The sequence below is a fragment of the Heliangelus exortis genome, chromosome 19 (genome assembly GCF_036169615.1).
Source record: "Heliangelus exortis chromosome 19, bHelExo1.hap1, whole genome shotgun sequence".
In the NCBI taxonomy this organism is placed as follows: Eukaryota; Metazoa; Chordata; class Aves; order Apodiformes; family Trochilidae; genus Heliangelus; species Heliangelus exortis.
Window position 1 is genome coordinate 6,230,208 of NC_092440.1, and position 16,148 is coordinate 6,246,355.

The 16,148-nt window shown below is 52.9% G+C and overlaps 1 protein-coding gene across 1 annotated transcript; it reads right to left on the bottom strand.

Moving 5' to 3' along the window:
• Nucleotides 1-13,803: 13,803 nt before the first annotated feature.
• Nucleotides 13,804-15,556, bottom strand: LOC139805315 (uncharacterized). Its single transcript, XM_071763596.1, has 5 exons — nucleotides 15,464-15,556; nucleotides 15,060-15,284; nucleotides 14,766-14,903; nucleotides 14,280-14,627; nucleotides 13,804-14,208 (listed from the first exon to the last, which is right to left on the bottom strand). The coding sequence occupies exons 1-5, from the start codon at nucleotides 15,554-15,556 to the stop codon at nucleotides 13,804-13,806; spliced, it is 1,209 nt and encodes a 402-aa protein (XP_071619697.1).
• Between the last annotated feature and the right edge of the window lie 592 nt (nucleotides 15,557-16,148).

Here is a 16,148-nt window from a genome sequence, read left to right on the forward strand (position 1 = left end):
AACAAAAGATTTTTCTGTCTTGAGGATTAATAAACAAACAGCGAGTGCTCTCTGGTTGTGAATAAGTCAGTGTACAATGCTGCATAAATAATATGTAGAATTAACTTCACTGTAGTATGGCTCAGGGATATTTTACCTGGACCCCTTCCTGTGTATGGCTCTGTACTTCATAATCTTAAAGAGTGATTCTGTCTCCTCACAGCTGTCACCAGCTTGAGGTCCATGTCACCCACCACGGTGCTCCTGCTTGCTGCCAGGGAAGGACCAGTGTGTTTTCCCAGCAGCAAGGAGCAACACCCCATCCAGCCCAGTCCCAGGGTCCCAGCCTCTGGCCCTGCTGGGAGTCAGCCTGGCCCCAGAGGCCACTTGGCAGCCGACCACTGCCCGAGCAGTAATGTAAGCCCTGGTGGTGGCTACAATCATAGACAAATAGTAATAAATAAGCAGCAAAGCACTGTGGCTTGACAAGTCTTGGGCATCCCCAGGGATTTGTAATGGGATATGGAGGTTTTCACCTCCTGGTCTCTGGTTCACATTTCAAATCCAGCCCCGCACCGAAGTGACCAAAGGTCATTGCCAGGCTCAGTCGTCCGTGCAAAGACATAAATGGCCTCATTTCTCTAATTCCTCAAGTGAGGCTGGGGGAAGGACTGCATTTGTTTGGTTTTTATGATCCTGGTGGAGCAGCCTGACAGCAAGGCTAGCTGTGTGCCTCTCATCCAGTCCCCACCCCGCTGCATCTGGTGCCTGGACACATACCTGACAGCTCCTAGGAACTGGGCCTGGCCCCAGCCCATACAGCACAGAGGAGCTGCCTTTGCTCTGAATGAATCCTGTGCCTCATTTTACTTTTTCCATCTCTAAAGCTAAGCAAGAGTGTGTCTTTTTGGTGTGTCTTATGCACAGGGCCTGGGAGATTTGCAGAGCTTGCTGCAAGTATGAAACTCTGCTGCCTGTCCCAGAGCTTGGTCCTGGTCCCTGTGGCCCAGATGTCACAGATGGGCAGCAAGTGGGTCCTTCTAACTAAACCCTGCATGAAAAGTGATAGCATTGGCACAACCTCCCTCATCAGCTCCTCCCTGGCCCTGTGGGATGGTTTGGGGACCCTGGGCACTGCCGGGCTGCCAGGGGCCACCCTGGCTTTGATTTTTTCAGTGGTTTCTCTCTTTGCCCCAAGCACCAGGCTGCAGATATGACCAGAGGAAGAACATTTATGACCCTCACTCTTCCTCTTTTGGTCTGCCAGCAGGGAGGTGGCTGGGGCTGGGGTGTCCCTGCCCCTGCACCCTTGCAGGACCCCAGTGCTGGTGCTCGTGTCTTGTGCCAGACCTTGAAGCAGGCCCTCCAGCCTGCTCGTTTCTCATACCTGTTGAGGGCATAGAGTTTATTGTCCCTTTGTGGTGATTGCCAGAGTGTCTCAGGGCTGACAAACAGACCTGCATAGGTTTGCAGATTGCTCTGGATTCCCAGGCACGGAGGTGTTTTATAAATATCCCCTCTTATTATGGTGCTCTATTAATAACTGCCTTGGGGAACAATGGGAGCACGCAACAGCTTTGGTCATCTGATGCCAACCAGCCAAGCCTCCCCAGGGCCATGGGACATTCCCAGAAAAGCATCTATTTGGGGAAGCATAGCATTTACACACAAGCCCAGGGGATGTGCGAGGCCCTGGAGGAGGACAGGACACAGTGCCTACTCCTGGCAGCATGTTACCTGGAACCATGGACGTTCCTCGCTATCCTGGGCCCTCCTCACACCCAGAATGGGGATGTGGGGGACATGGTCTCTCCTCAGGCCTCCCCTCACCCCACTGTGAGGGACCCACCAGGGCTCCAGTCCCAGGAATCAGTTTCTACCTTTCCTCTTCCCCCAGTTGTGCCAGAGGAGCAGGGCAGGCAGGGAAGAAACGTGGTTTGTGGAAATTTGGTTCTGCCCAGACACTCTTGTGATTGCAATTCTTGCAAAATTTGATGAACGCTCTTGGGGACACGTTCTGCACATTGTCACAGCCACAATGTCAGCATCAACATCAGTGGTTCAGGATGGAACAGCTTTTGGGCAGCCGTGATGCTCAATCAGAAGGCATTCTGGGGAAGGTAAAGAGGCTGGGGGAGTGACCTAGCACGTGTCCTTCTGCCACTGCTTCCCTCTCAAGCCAGAGGATTTAGGGACCAGCTCAGCTCATAGGGGACCCTCTACCAGCCCTTACTGCTTCACATGCCCCAGCGTGCCCAAGCAGGGTGAGAAATCCCTCCTCATGGTGCTGGGGACATGGCAGCAGGGCTCAGTAAAGGAAGAGGAGGAAACTGAAAGGAGGGAGCCCAGCCCTCCCTTCCCCACACGGGGTACAGGGGAGCCTCGCTCCTGCCGGGTGTTACGGTCCCCACTTGGGATCCTGCCAGATTCACCAGGGAAAATGGTACTGGGGTTTTTCCACATTGTTCCTGATGGCTGGGCACATCCTGAGCCTTTCCAGTGTTGTGGGGAAGGAGAGCAAGAGGAAAACGGAACCTTTTTTTATTTTCCTTCCTTTTGCAATTTCTCTGTGATCACAAAAAGCCATATTGCAGCTAATTTTCCTGCCTCCATTCACACAGGCATTTGCAAGGGCACAGGAATTCCTCTATGAGGGACGTGGGCTCTTCTGATGCCCCGTGGCCAGCACTGTGCCTCCCTATGCTCCCCAAGCTGCCAGCTTATCAGCTTCCTGCACTCAGGAGCTTGGAGTGCAGCATCAGGTCCTGCATCCCACCTGCTACCCTGGCCTGTGGTGGCAGAGTCAGGGAGTGGAAGCAGAAGCAAGTGCAGAGCCTGAAACCTTTGCAGGGACAGAGGTGGGAATGCCAGGCTGCACCACAGGGCTGTGGCTCACCAGCTCCAGAGCATCAGGAAGGGCTGCACATCCCTGCAGTGTGGTGGAAAGGGAGAGTGCTGAGAAATAATGTAACTCAGCAGCTGCCATAACTGCAAATCTACTGATCTCATTGACTCTGCACTGATTTACCTGACTAAGGAGAGAGGTTTAAAAATATGAAGGGAGAGAAAAGTTACAGAGGTTTGTGCTCTCTATTCATGACCAGGTCATGATTTTCCTGTGTGATAGGAAAGTGAAAAAACATTCAGTTCATCACTTCTGGAAAAACAGAACTTTTACCTAACTTGAGTGTTCCCAGAGCCCCAACAGGAGTGCATCCATGCAGCAGGGATTCTCTTGCTCACATGGAAGCGTGTGTGGCCATCTTGATTCATCATCCTGTTACATCTTGGCAGTGAGGGAAATTCAGTGCCCACTGGGATGTTTCAGGAGGGTCTGGGCTGGGAACAGGACTTCTTCTTGTCCCAGGCATGATCAGAGCCCTGAGCCAAGCAAGGGGACCCAGCTCCAAGCGTCCACCACCCCCTAATTCCTCCCCGGTTCAACTTTCACTTGCTTTCCCTTAGTAAGGACATTCTTTTTCTCTTTACTAACTGCAAAGCTGGGGAAACCTAATGCCAGTATTAAGAAAAATACTTTTCAAATTATCCTTTAGTTCCAACAGCTTAATGTCCATACACATGCTTAGTGTGGAGTTTCAGCCTCATCTGTCTGCAGTGGGGCAGCCTGCCCGAGTTGGGAGCAGCAGGACCCCTTTCATGTGAATGTGCCTGTCCCCTGGCCAGCTGTGGGGAGGAGAGGCCACGTGGAGCATTGGGCCCTCCCAGGAGGACAATCCTGAGAAGAGTTGAGCACAAATAGCTGGTTAGGCTTTTAAGGTGAAAAAGATGCAATGGTTGGAGTGGTCCTTTCACCATGGGCCATACTGAGGTTTTTTTGCAGCCTCTGTGCTCTGGTGGTGGCTGTGAGAGCTTGACCACATGAATTCAGTGTGGGCATGGCCGTGCCTCATGCTGTGTGTGTGTACAGCCCTGAGCAAAGGCAAGGACTAACCCATGACACAAGCATGGGGATTTCATGCTTGCCTGGCTGGAGGTTCTGCCATGGTCCCACCGAGGTGGGAATGTGAGTTATGTGCCAGATGAGCCCGTGGAGAGTGGAGTGGTCAAGGTGATGACATCCAGGAAGTCTGTGTAGGCACAGATGGTCCTCTCAGAGAGTTAAGGCTGCGAGGAGGTCTGTTGTTGAGCCCTTCCCACCTCCCCATGCCACAGGAGTCCAGATGGCAGCTTGTCAGGTGCTTTTCCATTTGCAGTGCAGTTTGCAGCCTGGAACCCACCCTGTCCTGTGCAGCTCCTCTGCATCACACCACTGCCCCGCCTGTCCTGCCGGGGCCTTCTGGGGGAGGGAACACATCACCCCAAAGCAGGGCTGCCCTCCGCCCCCTCTCTGCTCCCTGTCCTGCCCCCTCCTGCTCCACAAATAAACAGGGAGGTGCTGACAGCTGCCAGGTTTGGCCAGAAGGCTTTTGACAGAAAATTGAAGCCCCTGCTGTGAGGAGGGCATGCTGGAGGGGCTGCGTGCTTGCAGGGCAACCAGGAATGCAGCCAGGCTGAGGAGGCTGTGCTTTTCAAGCAAATTCAAATACCAGCCTGATGCTCACCTGAGAAGGGAGAGTTGTGAAGGCCCAGCCCAATATGTAATTTCCTTTTCTCTCCTTCTTATTTTCCTTGAAGTAACTCATACACAACATCTGGCATTCATCTTTCCTTCACATGTACGGCAGAAACCCTGGTGTGAGTCAAGTCCATTTAAATATGGAAGCACATCATAAAACCTAATGGAGAGTCCAAAAGGTGAGCTTTTATGTGGTTAAAACTCGGAGAGAGGTCAAGATTGTTTTGGTTTAAACATGGGGGGTCATTCTGCTCATGAAGGTGGTCCTCTAAACCTTTAGAAAGGTTTGTTTGCTCAGCACGAGAGCTCAGCTCAGCACCCTGCAGTTTTACTGTCAGGCTCCTGACAGTGCTGTGACTGCCACAGGGAAAGGATGTGTCACCACTATACTCCCTGTCACCAGCAGAGGGGAAACAGGGGGTGTGGGTCACAGCCCACAGCCATGGGGAACCCACAGCCTTGTGGAGAGGTCCCCATCCAGCAGCAGAAGTGGGAATCAGGGCTATGCTGGTGATGGGGCTTTGGGGTTGTCACCTCGCTCACAAGAACAGGGGAGATTTGCATTCACCTGTCACCTGTAAAACCTGACATCTTTTATAGGACAGGGAAGACGAAGAGTGTTAGAGTGTTTCATTTCAATTAATTTCTCCTTGTTAAATTTTGGGTTTTGTTTTATGGACTCTGAAATAATTTTTGGTGACCATTTATTACTACTTTATTGGCTAGTTTATTGTGACTAAGTGCATGATAAAACAAGACCTTCTGTTTGAGGCTGGTGTAAAGATGCTGTTTGATTTCTGAGTTCTTTTCCTGACATACATAAATTGATCCAAAACCAGGGATCTGCAGCCTGCCTGGGGTCAGACAGTCCCTGTCTGTCCCTGGCACAAAGTCTTATCCCAGTGACTATCCCAGCCATGCACATGAGTGAGTCCCAGCCCGGGGAAGCAAGGGCAGGATCTGCCCTTCTGCTGCTAGAATAGGTCACTTCAAAGCTTCTTGATCCCCACCTTGCTGATCCCCTGGACATGAATGATTTTTCACTGTAAACAAACAAGTCAGTCGGGGTTATTGGCCCTGGATTATATCAGTGTGGATGATCAGTGTACCCAAAAGATCACGTCTGACTCTTTTCAGTGCAATCTTGGCCGTGGCAGGCACCAGAGTTGTTCCATCCTGTGTCCTCAGACACCTGCTCTGACCAGAGGCTGTGGAATTAAGATGCAATTAAAATAATGACAGCCAGGGGCAAAGTGCCTGACAACTTGGAAGCATTAAGCACTTAGGGTCTGTTCTGTGGTCTTCTCTCCCTCCGACCTTGTTTCCATTACCATAGCAGCATCTCTATTTACTGTTGGTGTGCCTGGTCATCTAGCTCTAGCATGCCAAGTGTCTTGACTAATATAAGACCCTTCCTCAGCTGTCTTTTGAATTTTCCACTATTTAATCCACAGTTGTCAAGCTGGCCCTGGATTGGATGATGGCAGCCTGATGGTAGCACAGTAATCTCTGAGAGTGAAGGAGGAGCTGATGGTCCCTGCTTGAGACTCTCCCTCTGCCCCAGTATGTGTGGCCACAGGGGTCAGTGCAGTCAGGTTTGGGTGTGGAGAAGCAGCATTTGAACAGAATCAAGGAGCAATGTCTGGTCCCCTCGGTGGTGGGGAACCTCCCAGGTAACAGATCAGCATATCCCACTCCTGATCCTGAAATCTGAGGGTCTGATCAGCAGATGCTGGACACTTCCCCTTGCCCCATGGATCCTGGGGGTGTTCTTCACACCTTTTAGTCCCTTCCTGCCAATCTAAGGGACAAATGATGCCCTCATCTTGCACCAATCTGTTCTGTATCTGTTGCAGTCGTGTTTATTGATAAACTCTCTAGGCTGCTCTCGAGGAGAGCAAAGTGAAGCTTCATTTCTTGCACTCTGGCTAATGTGTGGTTTGCTTAAGAAATTTAAGTGCTGGGGGAAGGTGCAATTTCATTGAACGTCTCTGTGTCCTGTCTCTCACTGCTTCTGCCAAGAAACTGTCACTTTCAGCCGAGCTTCCCATTTGCTTGTTCTTTGCCATACCATGAAGTCTGGCCTCAGTTTGTAGCCCCTATAACTGCAGGAAAACAAATCCATTCTGCACTCGCAGCCCAGGGCTGTGCCTGAATTTCCTTCTCTGCCAGCCTTGCCCCTGCTTGCTGCCAAAAGGCAGGAAAAATGGGATCTTATGCTAATAAGCACTCTGGATCGAGGTCTTGTTTAAACACTCAAAAATGGCCCCACTCCAGCCTGACTTGCAACCTTTTGCCCTGCCAAAGTTGGGAGAAGTGGGGAAGAGTCTGTTGAACCAGGCTGCTTTTAGACCCAGACTTGTGCAGAAGGCAAACAGACAGCAGGATGCTGGTACCAACCCCCCTTTGCTCTAGCTCCTCAGCAGGGCACACTGGCACAACTTTTCTTGTTCCCTCAGCCCCCTTCCTGTGTCACTGTCTCCCTTGCTCTTTTTTCATTTTCAGGTGCGAGTTCTGCTACTCCTTCCAAGGGGTTTCTGTGCAGGTCTGGCAGAGACACTGCCATGTGTTTTTCATTTTGATAACTCCCCTATGGTGTCTGTTATCACCCAAGTCTCTATTAAGATTTATTCCTGTTATTGTAGCAGTCATTTTCCCCAGTACATGTGCATTGTATTTGCAGAGAGTCATAACCACTCTCCACATCCAACAGATGCTGTAGTCAGAGCGACTCCTGCTTCCATTTACCAGACCTTTCTACTAATACAGGATTTCACCAATAACCACAAGTGCTGTTCACTCCCCGAGATTTCTGCACTGTCATTTCTTGACTGTGTTAGCAGCAGAACACTGATCAGAGCTCCAGTCTCTTGCAAAGTGAAGGTTTTGCTTGGCTTTGCTTTTCGGCCACTTTCCCATTTGTAGCCATGAGAGGCTCCTGTGGCTGGGAGGGCTGAGCAGGGCTGGGGTCATGCAGACATGAGATGGGCAATGGCTGATGTGAGAGGGTTCCCCATTATTGTAAAATTTGGTGAGTGAAGGGTTAGGATTTTCTGGACCTGGCATATGGACTTAAGAAGAGACCAAGGTGCATTGCATGGGGCTGGATGCAGCCAAGGAGTGCTCAGGCTTTGCTGGCATTGTTTAGATGGTGCCCCACCACAGCTCTGCCTTTTGGCAGGAGGATGTGAAAGAGATGTCCCCTCTCCCTGGGGGCTGGCAGTGACCCTGGCCCCACGGCTGCTTTGCTCTAGTCCCTGCCACAGGCAGCAGCACAACCCAGGCTCCCTAGGAGAGGCAGCCTGCCCACAGCATCCACAGACCCTTTCAATTTGCCCCTCTTTCATCCCATAGCAGTTTGGTCAGCTCGTACGGAAGAAAGGAGCTCCAAATGCTTTCCGGGCCTAATAATATCCATCAAAGCATTTCCAGGGCTGTGGTGAGGATACACACTGCAGCACGCAGAGCAGGAAATGGGCTCGGGTTTTCCAAAGCTGCCTCCTCCAGCCAGAGCAAACCACAAGATCACGGGAGGACAAGAGCACTGTGCTCATGGCTTTGTTTTCCCTAGAAGGAATTGATTTGATGGGAAAGGAAATTGGCTTTCTTTAATCTGCCCTTGTACTAATTCCGCAGAGGAAGGCACGAGCATCGGCAGTTCCTGAAACTGAACCACCCCTCAGTGCCAACCAGTCCGTGCTATTTGTGGGCATGGCAGCATTTCCCAGGACACAGCACATGGGAAGTGCCCGTGAGCCAAGTGTGGTGGAGGCAGAGAGCCCTCTCCTCTAGGACCAGTGGTTGCCAGGGCCCCCAAAGAGCCAGTGGCCAGCACAGCTCAGGCCCCAGGTGTGTTATATGTACCTTCCTCAGATGATGGGATTCCTCCCACCGGGGCCAGGTTTTCTCCAGCAATAGTCATGAGGAAAGAGACACTTGTGCTGCTTCTCCTCTCTGAGGTGTCTGACTGTGTGCTTCCACATCTCTTTTCCAAACTCTGTCTCTGAGCACAGCAGGGCAAGAAGGAGGATGTTCCTCATACTTCAGTCATGTGTGTGAGAACAGGTAAGATTCATAGAGGCTTTTCCTTTAAAAATATTTTAAAGAAAATCACAAGAAACTTAAAAAATCCATGGGAATTTTCTGGCCAGTTTAAGACTAGCATTGCAACTAAAAAGGGGAAATGGAATTAATGAGTAAGAAGAACAAGTGCGAACTAAGATGTCATCAAAGAAGAGCTAGAAATGGTGCAGTGTTATTTCATGCAACAAAACCTAAAAATAAAATAAATTATACAAAAACCTAAGCCAAGATTATCCTGGATCCCTTTCAATGCCAAACATCTTTCCCAAGGTGACTAAACATCATCACGCTTGCTTGCACAGAAGGACATTGGGATGAAATTGGCAAAGGGATTTCAATGTATCAAATGATGCTGGGCACCCTGTGTTGAACTTGTCTGTAGCCTCACAGGGGCAAGAGTGGGAGCACTGAGCCTTGCTTGGCTCTGCTCTGCTTCATTCTTAGTTAGTTTAGTAACACACCATTGCCCTTAGCAGGGCTCTTGCAGGGATTACAAAGCCCATTGTAAGGGCTTCCTGACATTTGGTGAAGTTCCTGCCCCTTCCTTTCTATAAAGGGTGACAGGTCTCCAGCCAGGACTCTGCAGTCAGGAGGACACAGGGTGCAGGGCATAGCATGCCTGCAGGCAGGGCTAGCCATGTGGCTACCTAGTCTCTGTGTCTGGTGAGCCCTGGCCACAGTGGCTGCCTGCTTCAGCAGCCTTGAGCTTCAGCAGAGGCAATCTGCCTGTCTTCAGCACCTGTGGGAAGATACCTTTCTGGGTTTATGGGCTGGTGGAAGCAGAAACCAGAGAAATGGTCCAAAATCCTCAAATTTCTCATCCCTGAGAAAAGGGATATGCTATCAATAATATTAGTGCTGGTCTGCAGGCAAGCAGAAGCAACCACTACTTCTGCCTCACCTGTCCCACCACAGCAATCCAAAAAAGGGCGAGATGCCCCCCAGGGCACCAGGAATCAGAAAGTAGAACTGAGAACATCCCACAGTTCACAAAATCCCCTGAGAATAAGCACATCCACACGTGGGTGAATTGGGAAGGAGGAGAAGGAGAAGAAGAGGGAGAAGGAGAAGGAGAAGGAGAAGAAGGAAGAAAAGACAAGGGACAGGAATGGAGCAGGCTGGTGGAAGCAACACTGCTTTTTTGCAGGAAAACATGGGCTCTAGGAAGGCCCTGGGCTCATCTTCAGGTCTGCTCTCAGAGACTGCACTCTCCCAGATGACTTTAATATGCATGAGCTGCCCTCAGTGACAGTGCAGAGCCTGCAGCCTCTTAGCTGGAAGCATTCCAGAGGGTACAGCTCCAGCATTGACGCAAGAAGAAAAATCTCTGGGACGGAGTTAGTCAGGTTTTATGCTGGATTGGATTTGAAGAAGCAGCTGACGTAGGCTGGAGCATCAGTTCGTTATGGTGCTTGGGTTAGGTTTGCAATGTGTCTGATGAAATACCCAGCAGTGCAAGGAGAAAATTTATTCCAGTGGGAGCCTTGTAGATTGTGCAGCCTCCCACTAACATGCTGAACCCTGCGGTTTATTGTTTGTGTTAATTTGTTTGTGCTAACACACTGTGTTGTGTTAATGATTAATATATAACATCATCTGCCACACCAAAACCCCATGAAAACATATGAGCTCCGGAACAAGTGATTTTGATCTGTTCTTATCTGTGACAGGGCACAAGGTGGAAAAACAAGGAGTGTCAGGGGTATTTTACTGGCCTAACAGGAAAGGAAAAAGTCCTCACAAGGAAAAAACCCTTATAGGATGGTCTACAGCAACTGCAGCAGAGAGCTGTGGGGCACACCTCATCTCCTGACAGTGACTGAGCTCTGTAATGTCCTTACTTATGAGGGCTGTGCTTATCTAACTGCAGCCCTGTGTGGGGGACACAATTTGGGACCCCTTAGGAGAAAGCAAACCCCTCCACAGCCAATCTGCATGACTGCAGCAGCTCTACCAGCACACAGCTCCAGTGGGTCAGGCCACAGTAACTGCATCCAAACAAGAACCAGGTTACCTTTAGCCAAAATAAAAGTCTGCACAGGATGCTGCTGCAGGACCAAGTGAATATAAGCCTTTGGTGCAGCCACCACAACAGAATCATGAAGAAGTTCCTTCCCTTCCCTCTAGAGACACACTTGTAAGTGGGCAGCTTGAAAACAATGTCTCTCTCCGAAGAAAGGATCTAGCAAGAAGCAGTGAGGTGGCTGCTTTCCCTTCAGATGCAGTGCAGTGGCAGTGTCCACCTGCACACTATGGAGCTTCTCTCTGCTCTTCCCCAAACTTGTGCTACTGTAAGAAAAACCACTTGAACTGAGCCATTGTTGGCACCTTGGTACTGAGGAAGGGGGACCCTTTCAAACTAAAAGTGCCTCATTCCCAGTAGCTGCAGCCCCATTTCCCTGCGTGCTCAGGGAGCACAGGCAGCAGAGCAGGAGTTTCACCCTTCGCCAGAGCCTGGCTGTGAGTGAGGAAAGGGCCAGGCTGGAGGGGGTGGGTGCAAATTTGCTCGCACATATCAAGCAGCAGACAGGTCCATCAGCCCCAGGCAGCAGAGCAGCACCCATGTACAAAGCTTTTTGGCAGAATAAATTAACATTAATGAGGAAAGGAGTGACAGAAAGTCACTGGTTTTAGAGGAAGTTTGGTACACTCGAAACAAGACAAGCTGGAGTAGGCTTCTGGGGGAGCCCCAAGCAATGACTCCAACTGCCAGGTCCCCTTGCCCAGGCCATCCCAGAGCTCCTGAGGGAGCTTGTCACTTTGGGGCTGAGTGAGTGTCTTAAAAACTCCACAGCCCCAAACCTTGGGCCACATCAGGCAGCTGCACTACGGGAGAGCACAAGTATCTCATCGGAGAAGCAGGAGCAGTTGTCAGGAGTAGGAGGTGTAAAAAAAAAAAAAAATTAGAGAGAGAGAGAAAAGGGGAACTCCGCCAGCTCTGTGATGGAAGAGAGTGGCTGACTGCTTTATTTCTGAGAATTTCCCTGTATGTCACCTCTACATTGAGATCTGCAAATAAATAAAACTAGCCCAAAATCACCATGGCAAATAATGTGGAATCAAGGCTGGCAAGCAGGAGCTAGTGGGGGTTGCAGGGAGTGGCAGGGGTGCGGGACCCCATCCCCACACCCCTGGGCCCTATCGAGCCCCAGGTAGAGCCGTGGGCTTTCCACTGTGCCCATCTGTGGGGCCAGGCAGCCCACGCAGCCCTGCAAGCCCCAGCTTTCCCAGGTGCCACTCAGCAAGAAAAAAACTGTTGTTCATGAGGATTGCACGGATTATATACAATGATTATTTATTATTGCATGCTTTCTTCCTCAGGTTGTTTATAATTAACTATTTTTGTTTTATTAATTCATTCATTCTCTTTTGTTCTTAGTCTCCTCTCTTTTTCACTTTCTTTGATCCTTTCCTTTCCTTTTTCCTTTCCTTTCCTTTCCTTTCCTTTCCTTTCCTTTCCTTTCCTTTCCTTTCCTTTCCTTTCCTTTCCTTTCCTTTCCTTTCCTTTCCTTTCCTTTCCTTTCCTTTCCTTTCCTTTCCTTTCCTTTCCTTTCCTTTCCTTTCCTTTCCTTTCCTTTCCTTTCCTTTCCTTTCCTTTCCTTCTTCTTTATTCCCTCGCCTGTCCTCTGTCTTTCTTTCATCCCGTCCTTTCCCAGCCCCGAGTTCCAAACGCTGCCGCCGTGAGGAGCCGCGGGCTCCGCTGGCGGCTGCCCGGCAGGAGCCGCTCCGGTGCGGCCTCAGGTGCCGGTCCCGGCCGCCCCGCTGTCGCTTTCGCCGCGGAAGGACAAGCCGCGCTCCGCGGGGCCGCGCACCTGCCGCCGGACGGGACGGTTCGGGGTGGTTCGAATCGCTCCCTCAGCACCGGCACTCAGGAAGCCGCTCAACGGGGGCGAGCGGGGTCGGGGCGCTCTGGGGAAGCCAGCCTAGGGCAGCGGGGGAGTGAGCCCCGACGAGTGCCGGGGGCCCCGCGCAGGCTCGGCGACTGGCACCGAGCCGCGGTGCCGGCACCCCCAGCCCAAACCGCTCCAGATGCGGGAAAGTGCGTGGGGAAAGCGGCCCCGGCAGAGCGCGTCTGCCCCCCGCACGGGCTCGGCTTGCCGTGTTTTACGTTCTTCTGTCCTCATCGGACTCGTCGTCTTTCCGTTTTTTCTGTCTTTCTTTTTGCTTTCTCTTTCTGTCTTTGTCCTTTTTCTTTCTCTTTCCATCTTTTTCTCTGTTTTTATTTTTTCAAATATTTTTATTTTCTTTTACTTCTTTCTACCATTTATTTTCTGTGTCCTTTTTCTTTCTCTTTCCATCTTTTTCTGGTTTTCTTTCAATCTGTTCAAATATTTTAATTTTCTTTTACTTCTTTCTACCATTCTTCCTCCGTCTGTTTGGGGTTTTTTTCTTTCTTACGTTATTCTTTCTTTCTGTCTGTCTTGCCCTACCCTCTATCTTTCTGTCTGCCTTTCTCAGTTAGACATGATTAACACATTTGAATTTGGGATTTGTTAGGTAAATTCGTTAATTTCGCTTCCTATAGTTTAAACATCAACTGCAAAACAGTACTAATGGTCGCCGTAGTCGGAGTAATAACGAAGATGACTGTAATTACAATAACAGTACTCATCGATAACGGTCTCAAATTAAACGCCAGAAAATCACCGTTTTTCCAGGGACCCGTGGGCTTTTTTCACCTGCCAAGATCTCCCCGGTCTCCTCTTTATACCGCCTCTTAAAACGAATCCGTGAATGTCCGCGGCTCCCGTTAGCTGAATCTCTACGAATTGTTACCATTTCGCCAGCAGCATTGTTACCGGCAGCGTTGGTTTTTCCCGTACGGATCTTTTCCATCGCTGGCAGCCCACGGGTGGTGATGCCGCGGCGGGCGGGGGAGCCCGGGGGGGCCGCGGGGTCCACCCTCCCCGGGCCCTGCCGTGGGAGCCAGCCCGGGTCGCCCCGTCGCAGGGCAGCTCACCTGTGAAGTGTGAGGAAAGAACAGCATGTGCGGACGTGTGCGTGGAGTGCGGTGCAGGCCCCCCCAGCCCTGCGTGACCCCAGCCGCGGCTCGCTGCTCTTGTCCCTCTGATAGATTTTTGCGTCCCCACGGCTCAGCGAGGAGCCAGGGCTGCCGTGCCTAGCCCGAGACGGGCTGCCCCCAGCTCCCTTGCATAGTCTGGGACTCACCACCCACAGCCCGGACCCGCCGGGGGCCCGTCGGGGCGCAAGGGTTGGGGGGCTGGAGGAACGGTGGGACCGGGCAAGGGCCGGGGAGAGCGGGCAGAAAGGAGGGATTGCGGGAAGGACGAAAGGGGAGAGATGCGGACAGAGGGGTGAGTGCCAAAGACGGACGGAGGGAAGGAGGCAGGCGGTGGGGCTGTATCCCAGCCCGGCCCCGGGAAGCGAGGAGAGCCTGTAGGGCCGCCGCGCTCCTGCATCACTGCCTTGGGCTCAGGGTGCGGGGAGGGACCTATGCTGGAGGACCCGAGAACCTCCTCGGTAAAGTGGCCGTAGCTCGGTGGAAGCACGGCCCCGGAGCCCGGGGGTACCTGGTCCTGCCCGTGGGAAGCCGTGCTGGCAGGGAAACCCTTTCAAAGAAGGACGAAGGCAGAAGCCCACCACATCTGAAAGGTCTGGGGGGTTGCAGGGTGCGGGGTACAAAAGGGGGAGTTGGCGGCAGCGGATACTTGGCAAGGGGGAGAAGCCTCCCGGGGATGGGGAAGATGGTGGAGCGGTGGGGAGGCGGCGATGCTTCGGTTTCGGGGCCGCCACGGGGCTGGGGGCTGCCGTCGGGGGGGACACGGGAGCCGTTGCAACGCCTTACTTTCCTCGGTCCCGCCCACGGGCTTTTACACCGCCGGGGCCCGAGTGCTTCGGAGCGAAGCAGATGTGTGTCTGCAGGGGGGTAGGGGTCGTGCTCTTCTTCACCGTCGGCCTCTCGGCATTTCTGAACGCAGAGCCGTTCCCGGCAGAGAAGTGACGGGACAATCCCGACATCCCCTAACACCTGCTCGGGTGAGGTGTGAGCTGGGGAGAGCATAGGTCCTCTTGGCCCTCTCCCTTCCTACAGTCTCCAGGCTCGATCCAATACCCCCTCCCCACACTCCAACCCAGGGTCGACTGCAGAGCCAGGTCAGAGCAGTACCGCTAACGGCGGGGTTAGCAACCTCTCGTCGAGGCTGGATGGGCAGCGCTCCGGAGGTGCGGAGCGGACGGGGAACAGGACGAGTGCCCGAGGGGCTGGGCGAGATGCCTGGCAAATGCGGTCTCTGGGTTTAGGCCCCTTTAGGGGTGAAGGAGAAAAGAGGACCCCACTTGCAGTCGAGCACCGTGCCACCCGCTCTCCCGGGTTTGCTTTGTCGCTGGAGTTGCCCTGTCGCGGGGAAGTCGGGGCTGGTCTCGCCCACCCGTCCTCTCAGCTCTGCCCGGCGCCACTCACGGGCCCTGCGAGGCTGGGCAGCGGTGTGGGAGCGGGGCGGCGGGGTATCCTCTCAGGGATTTGGGGTTTCGGGGCTGGAGCCCGGCGCATGGATGGGGACTCGTTCACCTGCCCCCGAAGGGCGCCTGGCAACGATTCCCGACGAGTTCCGTTTCCCCGTTGGAGAACGTTCAGCCCCGACCTCGCCGGGCAGGGGGACAGGCCGAGAGGCAGCTGGGGCCTTACCTAAGGGGCAGGGGAAGAGAAAGGGATAAACCTGGGAAATAGTGTGGGCAATCAAGGCACGGGTAGTAACCCTGAACTCCCCAATAGTACTGGGGTGCTGGATTCTGGGGTTTTGCGAATCTGCAAAGAGGAATCTTTTCTTTCCTCCCGAGGAAGAGGCTGCCCAGAGCCAGGCACACCTCGGGGAACGCGGCTGCGCCCCACGTCCAGCCTTTGAGCTGCCGGAGGAGGTCTGCGGCTCTCACCCGCAGCTCCTCGCTTTCCTCCGACATTGCCCCGAGGTGCCCTAAGGAAATCCCTTCCCCTCCTCCTTGTATTGCCGCCAGGTAAACAGCGAGGGTCAGCACCGGGACAACTCTTCTCTGTGGCGTGTCCCTGCGCTCGGGATAGAAACTGCCCCGGCCGGGAACCGCGCTGCCAGCAGCAGTGAAGGAACGAAACACCGATCGTGTCACGCTCTGCCCTTATGCCGTTAGCTGCAGGAACATATGCTCAAATATGTAAGAGTAGTCTAGATTTTTCTCTCCAAATATTTTTACCACATCCAAAGATAATATTTCAACAGAAGAATCAAGCCCCGCAGGCTACAGACAGGGCAGCTATATATAACCCGCTTGCTCACTCCGGCTCTCCGCGCATCGCTCGGGTTATGCAACCCCCATCGCGGCGGTAGCCACCGGCGCGCCCCACGGCTCCGCCCGCCCCGTCGGGGCATTCCCCCCGGGACCTCGGTGCAACCACCATCTCGGAGGGACCGGTACCGGGGCTGGTACCGGGACTGGTTCTGGGGCCAGGGCGGGCCCGCCAGGGCGGGCGCGCCGCCTCGCCCCGCGCCGATGCAGAGGAAGGGCCCCGGGAACGCCG